At 37.4% G+C, this 12,033-nt stretch overlaps 1 protein-coding gene across 5 annotated transcripts in view; it reads left to right on the top strand.

Moving 5' to 3' along the window:
• The window catches only part of LOC114656226 (zinc finger protein 362-like), a 147,286-nt gene that overhangs the window by 93,487 nt on the left and 41,766 nt on the right, over positions 1 to 12,033 (top strand). For all 5 annotated transcript variants that reach the window (XM_028807698.2, XM_051930377.1, XM_028807696.2 and 2 more), the window contains exon 2: positions 5,814 to 5,877. In XM_028807698.2, the coding sequence (XP_028663531.1) occupies positions 5,815 to 5,877 (63 nt within the window). In that variant the 5' untranslated portion in view covers position 5,814. The remainder of the gene's footprint in view (positions 1 to 5,813; positions 5,878 to 12,033) is intronic.

The raw sequence follows: 12,033 nt of genomic DNA, 5'->3' as shown, positions 1-12,033 counted from the left end.
AGCTTTCTAAGGCATTCAATTTCTCTATTTCTGTTGATGGTACACTTGTCAAACCTGCTCCTGTTGTCAGAAATCTTGGTGTTTTGTTTGATTCATCACTTAACTTTGAGTTACACATTAGGTCTCTTTCCAAAATTTCATTCTATCATCTCCATAACATTGCCCGCCTCCGTCCATTTCTGTCCTTGTCTGATGCTCAAAATCTGGTTCATCTATATATATAAAATCCCTATGTGCGTCCAGGTATCCGTGTGTGGGTGTCTTCTGATGAAGTGCGCATGCGCGGGGCACGGTGCAATGCGTGATATTACTGTCAGAGAAAGTTAGAGGCGTTTTACGGAAATACAAACCAGTATTACTGCGAGAGGAAATTAAAGGTACACAATACAGTGATGCATATTACAGCCACATACAAGCCAGTATTACTGTCAGAGGAGATTAAAGGCATATTACTGACGCGCACGCCTGTATTACCACCAGAGAAAATTAAAGGTATATTACGGACGTACAAGCCAGCGGACGTACAAGACGGTATCCTTCAATAAGGGCGCGCACAGGCATCCTTCAATAAGGGCGAGCCTCAAAAGGGCGACCTCAATTGGGCGCAGCGAATAAAGGCGCGTGTAAATAAGATCTGCACCTTTGTTGCTCTTCACATATTCCAGAGCCATTTGAACTAAATTATCTCGAACGCCTTTATTCACCGCGCTCAATTGAGGTCTCCCTTATGAAGCTCGCCTTCTTGTGCACGCCCTTATTGAATAGAGCCGTACAAGACAGTATTACTGTCACAGAAAATTAAACACACACAATACACAGCGGCGGCCCACGAAGAACGGTCAGCTCAGCAAGTAAACATCAACAAAAGAAAGGCTGAAAGAAAGAAAAATACGACCAACAAAAAGAATGAGGTCAAAGTCCCTTGCCATTTAATATAGACTGTTCGTACTAATGTTTATGCACTATTGTTCTAGCGCCCGTTATTGTAACGGGCTAAATGACTAGTTGTTTCATAATGTCTCATATTGATTACTGTAATTCCCTCTTCATTGGCCTCCCTGCAAAATCTATACAGAAGCTACAGTATATTCAGAACTCTGCAGCTAGAGTCCTCACCCACACAAAGCGTTTTGCTCACATCTCCCCTGTTCTCTCCCAGCTTCACTGGTTACCGGTTCCATCAAAGATTAAATTCAAGATTCTGCTTTTCACCTTCAAAGCCGTACATAACCTTGCCCCCCTCTACCTCACTCAGCTACTAGCTCCTTACACTGCTTGTTGCTCTCTCAGGTCCTCGAGCAGTAATCTCCTTACTGTCCCACGTACCAGACTCTCCACCTTGGGAGGCAGCTCCTTCTGCTATTGCACCTCAACTCTGGCACTCTCTTCCATAGTCTCTCCGAGATTGCTCCTGTTTCAGCATTTTTAAATCGCAACTGAAAAGTTTCCTCTTCTACGAACTTTTGTCATCTGTGTAATTTTTTTTTTTTACTCTGTATGTAAAGCGACCTTGTGTTTGTGAAAGGCGCTCAATAAATGTAACCTATTATTATTATTATTATTATTATTATTATTATTATTATTATTATCTAAACAGTTAAAGACAAAGACATGTATAAACTATTTTGCAACCTCTAAAGACATAAAGGACTGAACAAGTGCTATGTTTCTTAAATGAAAAAATGCAGCTTTAGTGACATACTTAATATGATTTTTAAAATAAAGTTCAGAAGTTTATAATGAACTGTTAATTTAGTCTTTTTCCACTTCCATTCAGCATTGTGTCATTCTTTTTTCTGTATTCTTACTGCATGATTTTTTCCAGGGCACTTTAACATTGTTTGGCTTTTTGATGACTTATTTAGGCATTATAATATCTGCCACTGCCTTCAGTTTAGCATCAAATTATTGACGATGACATACCATATTGCCATACCATATTGGCCATTGCTATCAGTTTAAAAGTGAGCGGTGGCCTCTGACTGGCATTTTAAAATATCAGAGAATTTATTGCCGTTGTCTTTTATAAGTGTGTTCTTCATTAAACTTAGGAACAGAAACATATGTGTTAAAATACAGTAATGATCGGAGATAGCCATTTCCTCAATTTGTTGCTTATTAATATTAATTCCCTTTGATATTACTAAATCATAAGATATGGCCAGCTTTGTTTGTTCTCTGAGAGACATATTAATTAAGATTGAAAGAATCCAGAAATTCCAAAATGTATCTTGTTTTTGGTTGCCTGGTTTATCCAATTAAAATTAAAATCGACAACTATTAAAAGCTCATCATATTCATTCATTACTATAGGTAATAAATCTAAGAATTTATCAAAAAACAAGGCATTATATTTTGGTGGATGATAAATTGCTAGTTATACAGTAGAGCTGATGAGTGAGGTTTCAAAATCAATAAAATTGCGCAAATTGATTTCTTTACAACTTAAAAGGTTTTTAGAAAATGTTAGTTAAACTCCCACCCTTTTTCCCTACAGGGACAGACTGTAAAAGGTTAAAGTTTGGTGGGACTGTTTTAACTAAAACAGGGGTTAAGTTAGCATCAAGCCAACTCTCACAAAGAGTTAAAAAAAAAACAGGAAAAACTCTATTAGTAATAGTTTTGGAGTAGCGCTTATGGCCCTCCTAATGGGTACATTAAAATTAGAATGAGAAAACTCACTGAACCATCTTTATACTTTGCAAGGAAAAATTGAGTTTTTTTTTTTAAAAAACAATATACTGAATATGGACCTAAGGAAAGCAGGACACAAATGTCTTCCAGTTAGAAGGTGCTCAATCCAGGTTTCGTAAAATTGAGTCTCCCAGTAGGAGCAAAGCAATTTGGTAAGCTGCTGAAACAAAGTTGAGATCCTCAAAACAGCTGCTCAAATGCAACATCAGCACTTCTCTGAGCATTTGAGGTAGAGAACCCCGTTTCCATTGGTGCTCCCACATTGGAAGCAGGAGTAAAACAGATACTTTCCAGCTTCAGGCACTAACTGGGTGTGGACATGGCCAGCAAGCAATTGCTGAAGCCGGCTCAGGATGCCCTGCTACATCACACTGTAGCTTAAGGTTCTTTCAGGTGCCTTGAGTGAGAGTGAAACTTAAATATCTGTTTCTCCAAAATCTTCAGGTCATACCACCAGCTGTTCTCAAATTGTACTAAATGGTTTTCTGTGTGATCTTGCCGATGAAAAAGCGGAAAATATATATTTTTCATAAATAGTGTAAATATATATCATATACAGTATATAAAACTGAATTCATAGGTCAGAAACATTGAAGAGGGTGTCTTGTTGGTGTACATTAAAATTAGTGAGAGACAGTCAAGCTGCTGTGCACTTTAGATTAGATCATTGCTAATTTATAATTATTCCTGCTTTTGAAAAATGCTTACTTAAATTTGGCAGATTTAATTTTGCATTGTAAGCTGCTTAATAAAATAAAATTTTTAAAGGGTGGTCTCCAGAATACTGTAAGTGGCATAACGTGTCACCATAATCTCAAAGGGAAGGCTTTTTCATTCCTGACCAAGCTTTTAGCTCTATTCACACTGTACTTTTCAGAAAAAGAAATATGCTCACATGAAATGAAGATTCAGTGATTGTGAGACAGTTGTGTTCTGTTGACCAGTTCACTTTTGTGAAGAAAAATAAACAGATCTCATTTATCTTGAGTATCCAACATATTTGGGGAGTTATGGGGGGGAGGGGGGGTTGGGTTAGAGATAATAAAAGTGTTTATGATTCCTTTTTTCTGCAATGGAAACAGTTGGTTGAAGAAAAAAATGTCTGTTCTACTTCATGCCTGGGCCTGGGCAGACTATACCTTTTATTTATTTTCAAACTTCTTCTATTTGAAGTTGTGCATCAGGCAATTGTGTACCTAAATATTGTTTTTAAAGTGTTAATTCACTGGAATGTTTAATTTGGGTTAATTAAAGAAACACACAATGGGTAGGATTATGCTTTTAACAACCTTTTTTCACACCGACAGAAAAAAGCATCTAAAAAAAAAAATAAAAACTAACAACTGACATACAGTTAAGACCCTCTTTTACTAGGTGAAGTAGAGAAACACATTGGTGTTTTTATTCCAACTACCGTTTCATTCCTGAGGGGAAAAAATTCATGTTGAATTCACAAGATGTCCCTTTAAACATTTTCAGAGGGTTCAAATCCTACATTTTATACAATTAACTTGGTGCATATAGCAAATCCAAATAGGTTCTTTGGCCTGTACTGTTGTGTGAACATTTTATCACATTCACATTATACTTAACAGCAAGTTTTGCTGCATCCATTATTGTACATTGGCTTCACACACAATGATGCCCAGGACTGTAGGGAATGGAATAAAAGGATTTGGTGGTGGCAGTGGCAATCAGCTAACCCAAGTAAACATGGAAAATGGTCATTAAACTGGTGATAATCTTGAGTGCCCACACAAGTTGCTGCCACTCAAAAAGATCTTTATGTACTTTACTATATTTCAGGGCATATCTATTTTGTTTAAAGTGTGCCTATTTATGAGAGTATGTGGTGGTCATTAGCACTTCCACTAAGCAGTGTTATCAAAGAACATGTAGGTATTAGTACATTCCATCTACATACAATCCATCAAGGGCAAACTACCCCAAAGGTGACAAAAATTGTTTTGTTTTTTTTAATATACAAGACATTGCTCAAAAAATTATATTCTCTTTCTATAAGTCTTTCCTTTTTGCAGTAAAGTTTATTTGAGCCTATAAGTGAAGCTGATATTTTGACTAAATTGCAGCAATAATTTCACATGCTCGCATGTGTATTAGCAGATACGCCCAGTAAGCACAGTTGCATGGTTGCAACTGCTGTGATGATCCATGACATGAAATGCAATTAACACTGAAGGCAATAGATGACAGAAAGTAAATTTTCGTACAATTACTGTATGAAAGGTAAATTCATAAATTCACACAACTTTAGATGGAATGGTGATGCCCAAAATACACCTGAAAAATCACATATTGCAGTAGTTTGACCTAGTGATGATAGGAGATCAATATTGTCCACCTTTAATTTGAAAGCCTAATATCTGTCACCTCAACTACTATTTAGTCTGCTTAGTCTAGCTGCATCCCAGTGAGTGGAGAACTATTCCATTGTTTAATGAAATTTTCCATTAACCAGCTTCAGTCTATCATCATGAGCTCCAAAAATGTATTTTAAAGTAACAGCTGGCATCATCTTAATATATTCCTTTTATAACTTTAAAGCTTTTATCATTATATTTTCTTTTCTTATAACCCATTTTTCTCTCAACTCAAATTAGTAGCTTTTATTTAGAATTTCTTTAGTGCTGTTATGTTCCCCTTTTATGTAGAAACCAAAATTGCAAACAATATATTAAATGTGCCTCTCAAATGAATTATACAGCATGGTTTGTAAAGGCACTATATAATCCAGTATCATGTTTTTTTTCTTTTTAAACACTTCTTTCATTGTCTAGTATGTGGATAATGATGAGTCCACTAATATTTTACTGCGGTATGCACTAATGAGAGATTCAACACTGACGAAATGCTTTGTTTGTATTTCTGATTTTAGCCAAAATTCCACATCACAATAGCCATGCGTTTCACAAATCAAAAACATTGGCTTATTCTCTTATTTTCATCTTTGGTGAAAGTGAGAGGTGGAAATACTGTTTGCATTTTCCTATATTAACATGAAATTCACAAGTCCTGTCAATTAAAAAATGCAGCTTTCTAATGTACTACTGCCCTTTCTGTTTATAATTGTACAGTAATTTTTGTCGATTTTGTTTCAGGATGGCAGAGCCACGGTTTAATAATCCCTATTTCTGGCCACCACCTCCCACTATGCCCAGCCAGGTAAGAATAATAATAATGATAATGATAGTGATCCTGTACCTGTTAACCTCCATTTCTTTTTCAGGGATTGTAGCCAACAACTTCCGGATGATAAGCTTTGAGACAATCAATAATTCTTTTGGTCAAAGCAAAATGTTGGAGCTTATTCATTTAATTTCTTCATTTTTCACCTTTTCCTGCGGTGGGTTGGCACCCTGCCCAGGATTGGTTCCTGCCTTGTGCCCTGTGTTGGCTGGGATTGGCTCCAGCAGACCCCCGTGACCCTGTGTTCGGATTCAGCGGGTTGGAAAGTGGATGGATGGATGGATTTTTCACCTTTTATTCTCAGTGTACTCCCTATAAATAATAAACCAGATGTCTTACTGTTGGGGGGAAAAAATAACAAACATATACCTTCTTCTTGATAAGACTTGGCCATTAGAATTTCACTGTACTCTATACACGAGAATACTTCTACTACTACTATTACTACTAGTACTATAACCTTACATCATGACATTGGACAAAAGTATCTTGATAGATATACTGCATAAATACAGACAAAAGATGTTGGAATAAACTTTAATTTTTATTACTTTTATATAATTCTGTAGTAATCCAGGACTTAAACACCTGAGCTATTAAGTAAGACATTCCGAAGTAGCAAGAGACATGCTTAGGATCTCTAAAACATCACTCTGTTTGTATGTATCCATGTTTTTACCAGTTTCCCTGGTATCTTTTCCTTACTAGTTAGGCATCATAGGGTCTAATCTGATGAAGCTAGTAAGAGATGACACTGTGTAGCATATCATTTTACCTGCCTCTGTCATTAATTTCAGATACTATTAGAATATTGGAGCATAGTGCCAGATGGAGGATTGTAATATAATGGATGTGATCTGTAAGCAGGAAGTAGAATGCTGCTATGATTTAATGCTATTTTAAGTGTTGTCGCTGCCTCATGAGTAATTCATTATTAGTATTATTATTATTATTAATTGTCGCAAAATGATACATCTATTCCCTTTGAGTCAAAGCTATGTCTTGCAATGAGCACTTCCATGTAACTAATTTGTTGGTGTTAACATGGTTTCTCGGATTCTTATACATAGTATATATAGTCTTTATTCATTTTTATTTTAAGCAAGCAAGTCCATATACAGCAGTACCTGTACACTTGTGTGCTATAAACTTTTTTTTAATGCATTGTATTTAAATATGCTTTTTTTTTTTTTTTTTTTTACAGTTCAATCTCATTGTGATGATTTGGAGAGAAATATGTACTTTTCTGAGTAACATGTAGATTGTTTTGCAGTGGGACAGAATCAGGCAAAGTTATTGTCATTTCTATGAGAGTGCATGCAATTGTGGAAGTGGTGCATTTACATTAGAATATTATTTTGTTTCCTGGCTTTGATTTTTTTTAAGCATACTTATGTGTGTTTTAAAATTTAACAGTTAAACATTTCAGAATTACATGGTGTCTCAGATGCTGCTTGGAATGGTTATTATACGTACATATTTTAGGTCCTCAGCTTTCTTTTACATCACCAATTTTTGTTTATTGCTCAGTATAAATCCTAAGGCTATAGCAAAATTATGCAGTGGGTTTGGTATACTCATATTTGTCACTATTAAAGATTATTTGGACTAGAAGATTTAGAAGTCAACCTGGCCCTATTATTATTATTTGTAGAGCAGACTCCTTTATTCAAGGCAATTTACATAGTAAGATATAATACATAAAAGAATGAAGGAGCAAGCATCAAAAGAAACTGAGAACAAAGTAAAAAGCGAGCACAAGGGAGTAGAACTACTACATACTGTATTATCCCTGCAACTGGACTAAAACAGAAAACAGCATCCTAAACTCTTTGTCTCCTGTAGGGGAGAAACTGAACAGTTCCAAAATTTTTTATCAAAAGGTGCATTTTAAAAAGAAAATTAGGTGCAGTTTAAATAGGTAAAGGGAGATCATTCCATAACTTTGGAGCAAGTGCAGAGAAACCTTTGTCCAGGCCTTGGCATGTCTGGAAAGAGGGAATGGTCAGCAGACATTCCATATTGAGGTGCTGATTTTTCCTATACAATAAAATCAATATTATTATTACTATTTCCCAAGGGTAATATTCTTGGTGAGATCAAGATTTAGAACACAGTTTTTAATTTCTTTATAACTGATACACAAGCAGGTTGACTTGTTCATCAACATAAAGTGAAGTAAGAAGCAGAGCTTAAAGCCTGCGATTTAAAACCAGTCATTTTGCCTTTATCTTCAAATCACTGTGTTTACCACAAAATTCAGACATTAACTTGTACAGGTGTGTACTTTCATTGGTGCAGTCTTAATGAATTAATTTTGCATCTTTTAGTTGACTTAATAAATGTTTGTGTGAAGCGATGTAACCAGTTTTCTTTGCCTTAAAGCTATTTGATATCCTCAGATGAGGGCAGCTGCATATGGATGAGACATCCTCACTTTTCACAAAATCACCGACCTAACATGAGGTCATATTGATCAGATCTGCATCTAGTCAGAACCTAGAAAACTCATAAATATTTGCTTTGTTATTGTTACATACAGTTCCTAGAGCACCCGCAAATTGTGAAAAACCGCAAATTTTGGATGTGGTTAAAAAAAAATGCCTATTTTTATAGTTTAAACCCTAAATATGCCCCGAAAACACTTTAATTTAATTTCAAACTCAGCTTAATACATTACCTAAAAATAAAGAATGTAAAGGTAAACCCATATACTGTACAGTACTGTACTGCTATGTCTTCCACAGTGCTAGAATGTAAAATACCGATGTTACCACTATGCAGTTAGGCAAATAAATATTTGGACAGGGACAACTTTTTTCTAATTTTGGTTCTGTACATTACCACAATGAATTTTAAAAGAAATAACTCAGATGCAGTTGAAGTGCAGACTTTCAGCTTTAATTCAGTGGGGTGAACAAAACGATTGCATAAAAATGTGAGGCAACTAAAGCATTTTTTAACACAATCCCTTCATTTCAGGGGCTCAAAAGTAATTGGACAAATTAAATAACTGGAAATAAAATGTTCATTTCTAATTCAATACTTCATTTAAAACCCTTTGCTGGCAATGAGAGCCTGAAGTCTTGAACTCATGGACATCACCAGATGCTGGGTTTCCTCCTTTTTAATGCTCTGCCAGGCCTTTACTGCAGCGGCTTTCAGTTGCTGTTTGTTTGTGGGCCTTTCTGTCTGAAGTTTAGTCTTCAACAAGTGAAATGCATGCTCAATTGGGTTAAGATCAGGTGACTGAGTTGGCCATTCAAGAATTTTCCACTTCTTTGCTTTAATAAACTCCTGGGTTGCTTTGGCTGTATGTTTTGGGTCATTGTCCATCTGTATCATGAAACGCCGCCCAATCAATTTGACTGCATTTAGCTGGATTTGAGCAGACAGTATGTCTCTGAACACCTCAGAATTCATTCGGCTGCTTCTGTCCTGTGTCACATCATCAATAAACACTAGTGTCCCAGTGCCACTGGCAGTCATGCACACCCAAGCCATCACACTGCCTCCACCGTGTTTTACAGATGATGTGGTATGCTTTGGATAATGAGCTGTTCCACGCCATCTCCATGCTTTTTTCTTACCATCATTCTGGTAGAGGTTGATCTTGGTTTCATCTGTCCAAAGAATGTTTTTCCAGAACTGTGCTGGCTTTTTTAGATGTTCTTTAGCAAAGTCCAATCTAGCCTTTCTATTCTTGAGGCTTATGAGTGGCTTGCACCTTGCAGTGCACCCTCTGTATTTACTTTCTTGCAGTCATCTCTTTATGGTAGACTTGGATATCGATGCGCCTACCCCCTGGAGAGTATTGTTCACTTGGTTGGCTGTTGTGAAAGGGTTTCTCTTCACCATGGAAATGATTCTGCGATCATCCACCACTGTTGTCTTCCGTGGACGTCCAGGTCTTTTTGCGTTGCTGAGTTCACCAGTGCTTGCTTTCTTTCTCAGGATGTACCAAACTGTAGATGTTGCCACTCGTAATATTGTAGCAATTTCTCGGATGGGTTTTTTCTGTTTTTGCAGCTTAAGGATGGCTTCTTTCACCTGCATGGAGAGCTCCTTTGACCGCATGTTGTCAGTTCACAGCAAAATCTTCCACATGCAAGCACCACACCTCAAATCAACTCCAGGCCTTTTATCTGCTTAATTGATAATGACATAACAACGGACTTGCCCACACCTGCCCATGAAATAGCCTTTGAGTCAATTGTCCAATTACTTTTGAGCCCCTGAAATGAAGGGATTGTGTTTAAAAAAAATGCTGTAGTTGCCTCATATTTGTATGCAATCGTTTTGTTCACCCCACTGAATTAAAGCTGAAAGTCTGCACTTCAACTGCATCTGAGTTGTTTCATTTAAAATTCATTGTGGTAATGTACAGAACCAAAATTAGAAAAAAGTTGCCTCTGTCCAAATATTTATGGACCTAACTGTATGTACTGTAATTAATGCAAGTGTGTTTTCATTGCCAGAAGCCTTAGAAGGTGCAGGGCGTTTCGGTAGCATCTTGGGGCTTTAACCCATAAACTGTCACATACTTGGCGGTTAATGCATCCCTGAATGCCAAATACTTTTTTGCTGCACTTTTTAAGTAAACATCACAATTCATAAAGAAAAAGTGAAATTTTAACGGATCACATTTTTTTTCATGCAAAGAGCTTCACAATTACTGCAACACTGATCATTTTACACACATTGCTAATGAACTGTAAAAACTATTTTAAAAAACTACTGGAACAATATGTACAAGGTGCAACTGACGCCATGGATGAAATTCAGTAAATCACCGAGCCAACTGCTCTTGAACTGGCTGCACGCAAACACACAAAGGTAAACGTCGCTGGCAGTAGACAAACATCATAGAGGAGCACAATGGGAGAGGGACCCCCAACAAGAGCAGAGGATGTCTGGGGGGGAGGAGAGACAAACAAATCAATCAGCCAAAAAGGACAGGTTGAGTTCAGGGTGTCGTGTGAGAAGCATATCACATGACAGAGTAGCTGCAAGTAAACCCAGCAAGTAAGAGAACAGTGTGAAGGTAGTCAGTCAGCGTTTTTTAAAAGGGTTTTTTTGAGGAGCGTCCGTGTCTTCTAGGGGTGTGTTCAGCCCCCCTGCTCACAAGGGTCTGGTAGTGGTCATGAGCTTGCTGCTCAACGAATGTACGGCACTGAATGATCAGCTCCTGCGTGTTTGCAAATGGCACTGGAAAACGACTATAGCCGGTTGTGCCGGTTTAAGGGTTAAGAGGAACAAAACAGAAAACACAAGAACACTCAGCTGGAGATGCATCACAGTCAATCAGCAGCAAAGAGAAATGAATAATGCTATAGCAGTCCTTTGCAGCTAAGATTCACACTGTCAAGAAGACGATGATTTTATTTTTATGGTGGAGATTCCAGGGACGCACCCAGCCTTAGCCCGACCAGCACACACTCACAAACAGAGACAAAAACAAAGCAAACCGGTAAACAAACAGCAAATAAAGAATGTAATGAAAATAAATGAAAACAACAATACCACCCCTGTTCCCCTTACGGCGATTACATATTAAATACAACAAAGCACAAACAAAACACACACAATAAATCATGAAAAACAGCAACAGGTGAAATGTAATGATGAAAATAGATAGTCCAGAGATCCGCACGTTGAATGGCAATGTAAAGATAGTCCTACTGCTAGTTCCTGAAATGGTGAAGACGGGTGGACGGGTTCAGGAGCGCTCCTTTCTTTCCAGGATGGCCAGGAATCCACTTACAGTCCTCATGTACACAGGCAGACAGCCGACAATCCAGATGCCAACCATGAAATGATCCAGGACAAAACGATTAAGTACAGATAACCCAACAGAAGGCAGACAGACAGGAACTTGAAACACAAATTACAAAACTTTTTTGTTTGCTTTTGGTCACCGGCCCCCTTTTTAAAAGCCGCACTGACATCCTTTGACCCCAACAGCCCCATCACCCTCAGCAGAAGACCAATCAGAGCCACTGCTGGGAGTTGCAGTTTCAAATTCTATTGGCTACTTTCACCATCCCAAGCCACGTTTTCCTCAACAGTTGCTTCCTGTTCTCTGTACAATACAGTATTGCCACGAAAAAAGCCATAAAAATTGCAGAGGAT

This window comes from Erpetoichthys calabaricus, chromosome 8 (genome assembly GCF_900747795.2).
Source record: "Erpetoichthys calabaricus chromosome 8, fErpCal1.3, whole genome shotgun sequence".
Lineage (NCBI taxonomy): Eukaryota > Metazoa > Chordata > Cladistia > Polypteriformes > Polypteridae > Erpetoichthys > Erpetoichthys calabaricus.
This window is presented reverse-complemented; position numbering and strand designations above follow the sequence as displayed.